Here is a 13,702-nt window from a genome sequence, read left to right on the forward strand (position 1 = left end):
ACTACACTTTGTGCAAACCTGATCATGGACTACAGGAAACGCCTGACCACTGTAATTGCAAACAGAGGTTTCTGTAGGTGGGGAAACTTGCAAAATGTGCAGTGTATCAAATACTTATTTTCCACCCTGCATCTATATACTGGTGTATATGTGTATATATATAATTATTCCACAAACTAGGCTGGTGAAAAGTCAAGATTAAACATAACACATCTGTGCATATAAAGAAAATGTTTTTTGTTTTGTTTTTAAACTGCCTACCTATAGAGAACATACAGTACCACAATCTACAACAATGTGCTCTGGCTTCTGGCAAGCAACCTGATTGGCTGAGCAACCTGGCACTTCAGAGGTCGGCTATGCAGTACTGGTCAGGTATGTATGAACTTTTATTATTTTATGTGGTCAGGTATGTATGAGCTTTTATTATTTTACATTAGGCAGGGGCTGCACGGACATCGCTAATAATATCCTTGCATATCCTTGCAGGTCAAGCCATGTAATAGGATCAGTAAACGAGCACTGGTCTAGCAGATTAGCACTTGATAACATTATTGATGGGGCCATATGGAGAGATGGGGATTTTCTACTGCTGTGGACTGTTCCTGTCACGGACAGAGGTGGCAGCAGAAGGCACTGTGTCAGACTGGAAAGAATACATCACTTCCTGTAGGACATACAACAGAAGACTTGAGTTTTTTAAAAGAAGTAAATTACAAATCTCTGGCACTTTTTGACACCAGCTGATTTGAAATCTGCAAGGGGGGGACATGCCTGTCTACAAGGGGCATATGTCTGCATTGGGGGCATACCTGGCAACAAGGGTAATATCTGGCTGCAGGGGGCATATGCCCACTGCAGGAAGATACCAGGCTGCAGGCGACATATCTGACTACAGTGGACATACCTGGCTATTGGCTATAAGGGTCATATCTGGCTGCAGTGGGCATAACTTACTACAGTGACATACCTGGCTACAGGGTCCATTGTATCCGACTACAGGAGGCATTCTTGGCTGCATGGGACATTTCTGTCTAAAGAGGGCATATCTGACTACAAGAAGCGTTGCCTGGTTACAAAGGGCATTATTACTGTGCAGGGGGCACTATTTAAGTCTACAGAGGATACTATATCTGGCTACAGGTGGCATTATAACTGACTACACAGGGCATTGTTACTGAGAAAATAGGCATTATTATTTGATATTACTTTATCGTTATTACTTGGACTAATGCTGCGTTTACACGGAACGATAATTCGCTTGATCGTACGATTAACAATGTCGGAGTAACTTTTTTTTTTCATAACGATCAGCGTTTAGACGGTACGATATATCGTATGGAAATTCGTTAAATCGTCAAACGACTGTTCACACGGAACGATCTGCGAATTTTTTACGAACGATCAATGACGATTTGAGAATTTGTTGAAAGCTCAAAATTCGCTCGTCGTTTGATCGTTCGCTGCGTTTACACGTATGATTACGTGTATTTGAACGATAATCGTTCTGCGTAAACGCAGCCTTACAGGGCAGTCACATTTTTATGAGGGGCATTTGATCTGCAAATAATCTGCTAACAGAGACTTTAGCCTGAGTCTACGACTGCAGTCTGATCTTGGCCTCATTTTGTCAGATTGCAACCTTAGGGCTACTCGACTGGAACATCTCATCATATGGGGGTACTTGGCTTGAAAAGGTTGGCAATTTTAATTTGGATTTTTTTTTTGTCTTTTACTCCTCACCTTTTCAAAAATATATTTTTTCATTTTGCATCTACAGAGCCATGTAATGGTTTGTTTCTTGTGCTACCAAGTGTACTTTTAGATATTGTGAATCTGAGGTGAAATGGGGAAAAAAGCTTTTGTACATCGTTCCTCATGTGGTCAAACTTACATGTTATTTTGAATCTAATTAATTAACAATGAAAACTTTTCATTTTTTAACCTAAAATTTTTTTTTTTGTAAGAACATTATGGTGTGTTTACACAAGCAGATTTATCTGACGGATTTTTGAAGCCAAAGCCAGGAACAGACTATAAACAGGGAACAGGTCATAAAGGAAAGACTAAGATTTCTCCTCTTTTCAAATCTATTCCTGGCTTTGGCTTCCAGAATTTGTCAGATAAATCTGCCTGTGTAAACGCACCATTAGCCTTATATTGGGGGACCAAAATAACATAATTTTGGCATTTGGTAGTTTTTACATATATGCTGTTTACTGTACGGTATCAATAATGTTATATTTTAAAGCATCTCTGTACCCACAATCTGACCCCCCCAAACTGCTTGAACCTTCAGATAGCTGCTTTCAATCCAAGATTTGTCCTGGGGTCCGTTTGGCAGGTGATGCAGTTATTGTCCTAAAAAACAACTTTTAAGCTGGCAACCCGTGCCCAATGGGCATGGCCTAGATTGTGTATGCATTAGGCTGGCACAACCTCTCTGTCCCTCCTTCCCACCTACCTCATTATTAGGAATGCTTCAGGCAGATTGCCTCCTACTCATGAGCTGTGTGAATACTGAACATGGGCTGGATCGTTAAGGCACCTGTGCAATGTGCAGACAGGAGAAAATCTTTCAGTGGCATTCCTAATGATGAAGAGGGCGGGGAGGAGGGGTGGTGCAAAGTTAGGGCACAGATACTAGAAAAAAAATTTTTTTGGTACGTTAACTTTAAAAAAAAAAAAAATAATTATATATATATTATTTTATTTATATTTTTAAAAAAATCAACTTTTTTTTAACACTTTCTTTAGTCCCCATAGGGGACTTTTATGAGCAACTGTTTCATTGCTCATAGGGATCAATGTAAGGCTAGGTTCACACCGATCACTTTTTGCTTTTGCAGTCCATTGAACGTATGCGCGTTATGAAAAAAAATGGATTAAAAGTTGGATGCAAAAATGGATGCAATTGTGTGCAGTCCGTTTGGATCCGTTTTTCCACTGACTTTCATTAAAAAAATAGATCAAAACGGATGCTTTTTTTTCTTTTTTGAGCTTACACTAAAGGCTCTATTACATGAAGCGATTATCAGCCATATTTGTCCAATACCGACCGTTATGGCGGATAATCGCTATGTGTAATAGAAGACAACAATCAGCCGAATGTCGGTTGATTGTTGTCTTTTAACAGTATGAAACGCCAACGATCAGTCTGTTAACGAACTGTAGCAATTCTCTATCAGAGTGCCAATCTGATAAATCTTAAGCGATTTTGTACCCACAATCTGCCCCCCCCCCTTCCCCAACCGCTTGTACCTTTAGATAGCTGCTTTTAATCCTAGATCTGTCCTGCGGTTTGTTCGGCAGGTGATGCAGTTATTGTCCTAAAAAACAACTTTTAAACTTGCAGCCCCGTGTCAAATTGGCGTGGCCTAGAATGTCTATGCACTAGGCTTGCACCGCCTCAGCTATCTGACAGTACAAGCAGTTTTGGGGGGGCAGATTGTGGGTACAGAGTTGCTTTAAATTGATCTATCAGATTGGCACTCTGATAGAGAATTGCTACAGCTTGCCTAAGCAAGAGAGTAGTCTCCGCAGGAACAGAGCCTTAGTGGATGCCTGACACTGCCATGTCAATCCTTATTGTGGGGAGCTGATTCGTCCCACTGATGTCCCAAGGACGCGCATTTAGGCCATGTTCACACAACAAATATTTTTGTAAAATTGCGGCCATTGTTGCTGATTGCAACAACGGCCGTGAATAATACGAAAATAAACGTTACCTTGGCGTCTATGGAATCCCGTCCGGAGCGTATACACATAGGGGGACATTTCTGAAGTCAGGCGTTTTTTTATGCCGGGCTTACAAATGTCCCCTCAGCTCCGGAGCTCAGGGGATTTATGTAGAGGCACATTGCCTCTACATAAATCCCGATTGCACGGAGGCCGTTGGTGCTAACATTTCAAGCTGGCATAGGTTTCCTTATCATTTTTCATAGCTTAAAATGATAAATGAAGCGGACCCAAAGTCCGCGTCCCCCATTCCGCCCCTCCACACCTCCTCCCCGCCTCACTGGCGAAGGTGGCATAAAATGGCCAGATGCAAATATTTTATTTGCAAAACAGCCATTTGCGAATAGATTAACTGGCCATCTGGCCATTTTACACCAAAAAATACAACTTTTTAGTTTGATATGCTTTGCCCCAAGTATACGCTCCGGCCGGGATCTCTAGCAGCGCTGTAGAAAACTGACATGTCCCTGTCAGTGCACACAGTGGAGCAAGTGGCTTCGGCCGCACGCTCCATTGTGTGCAGTGGGGAGCTTCGATGCGGGCGTGCACAGATGCGCCCACATCAGAACTTAGCGGCTCTAAAGATCATCCGGCCAGTACTGTAGTACCGTCCGGGATGATCTTGAATGAGACTGGCCATTCCGTGACCCGTGGTCACGGAACAGCCGGTCTCATACCAAATGTAAACATAGCCTTAATGTGTTCAAATGCAGCTCTTAGTTTTGCCAGTGGCATTTAAATGGCTAATAGCCCCCACAAAGTGTGGGCTTTCTGCGTTGGAGAGCCAAGCATGCTCCATATACATATTGGTACATGGTGAGCTAAGGGGTTAAACTACATTTATGCTAACTTTTAAGGATACCTTTTTATGTAGACTTAAACTGTCAAAAATGAGTTCCTGAAAGCATAGGGAGACATATTTTCAGTACAAATATAAAATCGTTAATATTAGTAAATTTATATATTTTAAGATCTACATAGATTTATCAAAGTTTGTAAAATAGAAACTGGTATAAACTGTCCACACCAACGAATAACAGATCAGCTTTCTGCTCCGTTAAAATGAAAACTGATCTGTGATATGTTTTTGTGTATTGAAGTGGATTATCTATTATCTAACTTTACATTAAAGGGCTTGTCTGGCAACTTTTCAGATTTTACTGCTGTGTAAACAATAAAGAGCCTATACTTACCTGTCTGCGCTCCCCTGGTTCCCTCCTGATGGTGTCTTTTGTGTCCCCCACTGACTACAGAGCCTCCACTTCCAAGAAGAACTCGACTCGGGAGTGACAGCCTTCTCAGCCAATCACTGACTGAAACAGGACAGTGCCGCAGCCAGTGATTGGCTGACCGGGCTGTCACTCCCAAGACAGGTTTTTCTTGGAAATGGAGACACTGCAGTCAGCAAGGAAAACCAGTGACACCAGAGGAAGACACCGGGAGAGCATGGAGAGATAAGCGTAGACGCTATTGTTTTCTACAAAACTGTAGCAAGATATTAAAAGTTGTTAACACTGGCAACTATTATTATCAGTTTAAAATAAAAACACAGCTGTGAACTGCACCAAGACTTTAACTACCACTCTGTTTTGAAGAATTACATTAAAATCAATAATTCACATGCCATGTTGCTATTAACCTTTTTTCCACTTTCAGGGCACAGCGGGTCTTGATGGGATGAACGGGCTTAAAGGATCCAAGGGGGACAGAGGTCTACAGGGACAGAAAGGAGAACCGGTAAAACTGACCACACATTTTAAGCACCATATTTAAAATGTATAGACTAGAGATGAGCGAACTGGGTTCAGGTTCGAGTCCATCCGAACCCGAACGTTCGGTATTTGATTAGCTGGGGCTGCTGAACTTTGATAAAGCTCTAAGGTTGTCTGGAAAACATGGATACAGCCAATGACTATATCCATGATTTCCACATAGCCTTATTGCTTTATCCAAGTTCAGCAGCCACCACTAATCAAATGCCGAACGATGGGGTTCAGATGGACTCGAGCATGCTGGAGGTTCGCTCATGTCTATTAGACATACATTTATACTTATATGGCACAAACCCATTTGCAGGAAACCAGCAGCTGGAGTCATTGCTAAAAATACATTTTCTTTTTTAATTCAGCTAGCATTTTTTTGAAATGCCAGTAGCTGACTTCTGATGTACTTAAATACAGTTTTTATGGTATCAGCCAAATTGCTCATTAAATGTTTTGATGGTGCATTCTGGTTAGCAGTAGAAATGGATGTTAATACTTTATTAGAACCTACATATATGAGGGTCAGAAGGTGACTATGTTCTTTTATATGTATTGTTGTTGATTTATAGACCATAATGGGTTAATATCTAATTTACACAAATGTATGGGTTAATTTAGAAAAGACATTACATGAATATCCAGAGAGTTTTAACTTAAGGATTTTTGGTTCACTTCTCCGGCTAATTATCTCTCTAGATGTTTCTTTTCCAGATCTGATATATTCTGTCAGGCATCTTGTTCGCTTATTACACATCCTCTTTGCTTTACAGTAAACATTTTTGCGGATTTCAAATAAGTAATGTTGGATTGTTTGTTCAGAAAATGTCAATTTTAGTTTGATTTTATCTTTAGAGTTTTAATCTTTGAAATGGGACAAAATCAGTATGTGATAATTATTTTGCTAAGCAGACTGTTCACACTATATTGATGTTTAGGCAATATTCACATGCTGTATGAACAACGGCCATTGTTCTGAGTGTCAACGGCCATTGTTTAGCGTTTTGGCTGACATTGCAATATCAGTTGCAGGAACATTATTTTAGCAATGAGAGACAGGACATTCTACTTTGTCTCCAGTCTCCTATCCCCATAGTAGTGGTTATGCCCTATGCACAGTATCCATAAGATAGGGCAAAACAGAGATTGTGGGCAGTTGAGCTGATAGTACCCTGAGGACCCTAAGGACCATGATGACCCTGAAACCCTGGCTAAAAGGACCAGCTGGCCACACATGTAATCACAGCTGTGATTGACTGCCAATCATGCCTTCTGACCGTCATTACAGGCTGAGCAGAAAAATTTTCAAAATAAAATATTACTTTTATTGTAAAATGTAAATAACAAATAGGATGCAAAATAACCAAACTTGACCCTAGGGCCTAAAAACCCAAACTGACCTGAGTCCTAATGCCCACTTCTACCAAATGGGAGGGGTGGTAGCCTGGGGTCTAGAGAAGACTGACCCTGTTATGATATTCACTCTAGCTAATCCTAGGCAGAGTTTTTGCCCTCATAAGGATGGCCAATTATGTAAATCCCTGTTAATTTCTAATTTGGTCCAAAATGATCTGATGGATGTCTATGGCGGCTTCCATATTATGGGTCACTACCAGCACCCAGTGTTCCCCTGTCTATGAAAGTCACACTGTCCCCTGAGGAGACCACTCAGAGGGTTGGAAAGCATAGGGATGGCTTAGTATTACCTTTATCCCTTTATTGGCTTTTATATGCTTATCTGAAGATTAATGCTGGGTTTACACGGAGCGATAATTCGCCCGATCATAGGATTAAAGACTTCGAAGTAACGATTTTTCTTTTATAACTATCAGCGTTTAGACGGAACGATATATCGTACGGAAAATTTGTTTTGCGATCGTTTTGAGATCGCTTAAGCCTATCTTGCACATAGGTAAAATAGGTGAATGATCTGTGATTTTTTTGCGAACGACGATTCAAGAACATGTTCAAAGATCAAAATGAACGATTTCTCGCTTGTCGTTCGATCGTTTGTTGCGTTTACACGTACGATTATCGTTCTAATTCGATCGTTATCGTGCAAATTCGTTCTGTGTAAACGCAGCATTAGATTGACCTGTATGACTATATTATTAGTTTTTTTCTGCATCATTGGGGCATCTCTGGGTTGTCAATATACTGTAGGAGGCCAATTGACCATAGTGAGTTGTGGATTGCAGAGTATGTGACTATCCCAGCTCCATATCAAGCACCCACTTATAATGACTACTAGGATATCGGCTAAGCTATATACTATATGAAATTTATATACCTATCCTGGCACCTCCTGCCATTTTATACATTTGTGCATGTCTGAGCAAGATTGTTGGAATCATCCTGATACATATTACCACCCACACCATGCATTATGCAGATAACGCCCTAACCCAGTTTTTACTAGGCACATAACAAAAAAAAAAACATAGAAGATTGTCGGCAGAAAAAGACCCCTGGGTCCATCTTATCTGCCCTTTTAGTATTTCCCTTCTTATTATCTTAGGATAGATATATGTTTATCCCAGGCAGGTTTACATTCTGTTATTGTAGATTTACCAACCACATCTACTAGAAGTTTGTTCTAAGCTTCAACTACTTTTTCAGTAAAATAATATTTTCTCACTTTGCTTCCGATCCTACCCGCAACTAATCTCTGTCTGTGTCCACCCAGTGGTGGTGCCCTATTGGAAATTAGGGAGTAATAGGCAGGGGTAGGATTCTGTGTGGGGCCGCCTTATAAAGGCGACAACGCTGCCTAGGATTAGGTAGATTCAATATCATACAGAGCCAGTATTCCCTAGGCCCCAGTCTACCATCCCTACTATTTGGTAGAGCAGGACATTGGGACTTAAGTCAGTTTTGTAACGCCTGGACTAGTGGATCCACTGGACCGTCACCAGCGATGGCACTAACCTCCCCAGGGAGCGGAGTCTAAGGGGCCGCTGGTTTTCACCAGAGCCCGCCGCAAGGCGGGATGGACTTGCTGCGGCAGGCGACCCCCAGGTCGCTACCCCTGGCTTGGTTGCTGGTGACGGCAGGCGAGGCGTGGCAGGAGCAGTAGGCAGGAGAAGGTGCTGCAGAGGCCAGTGGACGTAACCGCAGGTGACAGGCTAAACACAGGAGCAATGGTGATGCAGGGGACCAGGAACCAGGAACAAGGACTAGGGACAAGGTGGCGGATAGGAATCAGGAACAGGGACTAGGAACCAGGTAACGGACGGGAATCAGGAACAACAGGGAGCTGGGCCAAACGCTATGGGAAGCATGTAGAGGCTCCAACACCTGTAGTGGGGCAGGGCTGGAATAAATAGGGAGTGATTGGTGCAACTGGCCAATTAGGTGCGGACTGGCCCTTTAAACCTGAGACAGCCGGCGCGCGCGCGCCCTAGGAGGCGGGGACGCGCGCGCCGGCCGGCACAGACGGAGGCAGGAGCGGGACCAGGTAAGGCGCCCCCCGGGGCCGAACATGTAGCAGCGCCGGGTCCCTGCACCGGGACCCCGGCAGCTGCATGAGATGGAGGGAGGTCGCGGCGGCGGCCCGGAGCACGGGACGCCGCCGCGGCCGTGACAAGTTTTTTTTTTTTTAGGCCATAGGGCCAAGTTAGGTAATTATGCATTCTATTTATTATTTTTATTTTAATGGTAACAATAAAAGTTATATTTTAGTTTGCTAATTATTCTGTGAACTGTCCCTAATTGATACCATTTGGAATGTTTTTTTTTTAATGCTCATAAGCTGGTGTGAACTTATGCTCATTTTAACTGGCTGGTTCTCTTTAGGGTAGCTTCCCATGTACCGGATCCGCAGCGGATTTCACGCTGCAAGTTTGCAGCGAAATCCACTGCGGATCCTGTACTGTGAAGGTGAATGGGTCACATACACGCAATGCATCCGCTGCGTGTATAGGACTCAGCCCCTTAAACCCCGCCGCCCATCCGCAGTCCCGGCCCCGAGCATTACCTGCTCGGCGCCGCGGCTGTGTGTGACGCTCCCGGCTCCCCTCGCTCTCCATCGGCCATTTGGGGAGTGAGGGGAGCCGGGCGCCGAGCAGGTAATGTATGCTCGGGGCTGGGGCTGCAGGCGGCTGGCCCTACCCTTACTCAGGATGAAGTACGGTTTGCTTAAACTTCTTTGATGCTCAATATTTTGCCATGGTTCCTAGGCATTTGTAGTTATACCATTGTGAATGGTGAGAGTTTTTAGTACACTGACATCTTTGTGTGAAGCATTTTTATTTAGTATTTATTAGCAAGTTCAATAACTTAACATATCAGCAAATGTACACACTATGTATATGCTGTACTAATATGTATTACCTGGGTAGAAACCAACTTAATAAAAATAATGTATATGTATATGTTCTATCTTTTTCTTTTTTATACAGGGTGAAAAGGGTGATTCTGGATTACCAGGAGACATTGGGAAAAAAGGCGACAAGGTATCTTCTGTGACAGTAATAAAAATTCACTATTGCTTTGTCTATGCTTCCACAGAACACATAAGATATGAGAAACAGCAATAGCATGGTTATTTACTTTATTTAGTATTTACCAACAACATACAGATAGGAGAACCCCTCAAGCGGTAGGAGAGATACTGTGCAGTATCCCATTTTTTTCTCACAAAAAGGGGGGTTGAAAGTAGGCTATAAAATAAATGCATAATTCGGAAATACATTTATGCATATTTAGGCTTTGTTCCCACTAAGGGAAACAAGGGAAAGAACAGAAGTGTCAGAGTCAGTAGCAGTAGTGTAGCTACAGTGGTCTCAGATGCGACCTGGCCCGCCAGCCAGGGGAGCCTCGTGGGGCTGTTCCTGTCTCCTTATCTGTAACTCTTTATTTATTACCCAAGAAGATGTAGGAGACCGCACTTCCAAAAAGAATATCCACTTTATTCACACCAATGCAACGTTTCGGCTCTATGTGTGTAGCCTTTCTCAAGCCTTTCTTTATTTATTACAGCAGGTCAGGTTTAACCCTTCTACTGCTCTTCTGCAGAAGAAGTATCTGGAGGAAAGCAGTCAAAGGGTTAAACCTGACTTGTAATAAGAGCCATAGATAAGTAGACAGGAGCAGCCAGGGAAGAGAGAGAAGTGTACATTATGTGTCCCTAATAGAGATGAGCAAACCTCGAGCATGCTCGAGTCCATCCGAACCCGAACTTTCGGCATTTGATTAGCGGTGGCTGCTGAAGTTGGATAAAGCCCTAAGGCTATGTGGAAAACATGGATATAGTCATTGGCTGTATCCATGTTTTCCAGACAACCTTAGAGCTTTATCCAACTTTAGCAGCCCCCGCTAATCAAATACCAAAAGTTCGGATTCGGATGGGCTTGAACCCGAACCCGGTTCGCTCATCTCTAGTCCCTAATACACAATACACATGAGAGAGCAGCACATCCACATCATAGCTGTACATTAAGTATACCTTTTGTAACTTTTGACATGTCTCTATGACAAAGTCTCTATGATGTGCCTATGACATGTCAAATGTTTTTTTTTAATAATGACAGGTACACTTTCAGCATCCCATCACCAAAGAGATGCTGACTTATAGTGTGGTATAGTGTAGCAGGCCCCATTCACTTCACTTGGCATACTGTAGTCAGGCAGAGATTGTTTGGCACACTCTCCATTGATATATACTAATTTAATATGTGGGGCACAGCAGGAGACATTATTTCTATATAAGTGGGTACAGCAGGAGACATTATTACTATATGGGGGCACAACAGGAGACAATATTACTATATGGTGGTACAGCAGGGGGCATTTTTACTATATGGGGGAACAGCAGGGGACATTATTAGTATATGGGGCACATGAGGGGGATTTTTACTATATGGAGAGCACAGCAGGGGCATTATTACTATATGTGGGGGCACAGCAGGAGACATTATTACTAAATGGATGGCACAGCAGGGGACATTATTACTATATGGAGGGCACAGCAGGGGACATTATTACTATATAAGGGGGTACAGTAGGAGACATTATTGCTATATGGATGGGCACAGCAGGATGCATTATTACTACATAGATGGCACAGTAGGGGACATTATTACTATATGTGGGGGCACAGCAGGAGACATTACTATATAGGGGCACAGAAGGGGCATTATTACTATATGGGGCACAGCAGGGGACATTATTACTATATGTGGGGGCACAGCAGGAGACATTATTGCTATATGTAGGGGCACTGCAGGAGACATTATTACTGTATGTAGGGGCACAGCAGGAGACATTATTACTATATGGATCGCACAGCAGAGGACATTATTACTATATGTGGGGGCACAACAGGAGACATTATTACTATATAGGGGCACAACAGGGGACATTATTAGTATATGGGGCACATCAGGGGGATTATTATTATATGGAGGGCACAGGAGGGGGCATTATTACTATATTGAGGGCACAGCAGGGGGCATTATCACTATATGGAGGGCACAGCAGGGGGCATTATTACTATATGGAGGGCACAGCAGGGGGCATTATTACTATATGGGGGTACAGCCGGGCAGGGGGCATTACTACTATATGGGAGCACAGCAGGGATCCTTTATATAGGGGGAACTAACATAACTACTCACTTTACTGCACATAACACAAAACGCCTCAGATCAAAAAAGACGTCACCTGTGAGTCACTAAATGATGTTTTTTTGATTTTGTAGAACATTGGAAAGGGGTGCCCTGGGGAGGACGAACGTTTTATGATGCCATGCCATGATGCCAAACTGGGATCATTAGTAAAAATTTGAATCTGGGGACAGAAACAGCATAGACAAGTGGGAAATGTGTCAAAAAATGAATGAGGGATCAGTGAGTGCACCTAAATGCTTTTTGTGCCTTTTATTTTTTATGGTATTGCTGAAGTTTGCCTTTAAATCTAAGAGCCTTATTACATGGCCCGATATTAAGGAACAAGCAAGCACCGACCTGTCAGGTCAGTGTGCTCTCTTGCTCCTCACTCCCCGCACAGACATCGAACGGGGGGGAGGGGTTAAGGGAAGCTGCCATAGAAGATAGCAGTGGTCTGCCAGCAGACCGTCACTATAATTGTCCTTTCACTAAAACAAGTTTTAAGACGATTGGCTGATAATCATTTGGTGTAATAGGAGTAGACATCCTTCCTGAGAAAGGTGGTCCAAGAGTCTGTCTGATTGCCAGATAGGTTCAGAAATGAAAGATGATTTTTGGACTTCCTTTCAATCTAAGGTGGAACTTAACAGATTGTTTCAAAACCCTAACTATCCAGCTATGTATTGTTAACATAGTACTTTTTGGATGGTGTATTAACAACTGTCCCAACATATATTTTCCAACAGTTTAACTGATAAATTTATTTGTGTATATTTAAACTATTCATCAAACACATGAAATCATATGCTTACCTTTGCACAAGCTGTTCATTCGTGTACCTAGTTCATCTCATACTAACGCTGCTGAATGTATTTGACCTAACAAAGTTGTATTTCAATTAATCACGAGTGAGTAATGCTGATGTGCCTAATGATCCTATGCAGAATAACTGTGAATGTTTTTGTAGAAATGTCAGTAGAGTAAGTGATGTATTTTTTTTATGAATAAAAGCACGTAGTGTTTCTAACATGAAAAAGCTGTTTATGTATGTGAGGTGTAATAAAAATGTCACAGGATGTTAATATTCTTCTATTCTGGGCTGTTTTTGTATTTTTTTCTCTGTAATTTGCTAGGGTTAGCTAGTGGCATGCAGTTGTGGCAATTCTGTGGGCATTATAGGTATAGAACTAATCTACACAAAATAATGAAGTATAAACAAGGGAATCTGAGGACACAGAGAGAATTCTTGTTCACAGATCCTAGGCAGTTCCTTTTCATTCTGGCATTGCCAAATATTTATGTTGCCTTCAAGCTTATTTTACCATACTGTTGGGAGCTAAGTATGTGGTTTTAGAAGCTGATCCCACTCCTTACATGCCAGGTGCTGGCTATATATAGCTGCTAACATCCAACCTGCCATCACATCTAGACAGTTAGACAATGGAGGGAGGTCTCCTCTGTCTTTCAATAGACCCCCTCAGGATGCGATTGCAGGGTACTAAGTAATTGTCTGGGGCCCCAGAGAAAGCCCCTTGGCTTGTTATCTATCTTTTTTCATTTATCATGCAAAAAAAGACATAATTAGTATTGCCACAT

General features: G+C 42.4%; 1 protein-coding gene across 1 annotated transcript in view; it reads left to right on the plus strand.

Moving 5' to 3' along the window:
• LOC138783311 (collagen alpha-1(VII) chain-like) overlaps nucleotides 1–13,702 on the plus strand; it is a 236,647-nt gene that overhangs the window by 187,072 nt on the left and 35,873 nt on the right. The window contains exons 89-90 of the mRNA XM_069957875.1: nucleotides 5,395–5,475; nucleotides 9,899–9,952. Of these exons, the coding sequence (XP_069813976.1) occupies nucleotides 5,395–5,475; nucleotides 9,899–9,952 (135 nt within the window). The remainder of the gene's footprint in view (nucleotides 1–5,394; nucleotides 5,476–9,898; nucleotides 9,953–13,702) is intronic.

The sequence above is a fragment of the Dendropsophus ebraccatus genome, chromosome 1, assembly GCF_027789765.1.
Source record: "Dendropsophus ebraccatus isolate aDenEbr1 chromosome 1, aDenEbr1.pat, whole genome shotgun sequence".
NCBI classification, from domain to species: domain Eukaryota; kingdom Metazoa; phylum Chordata; class Amphibia; order Anura; family Hylidae; genus Dendropsophus; species Dendropsophus ebraccatus.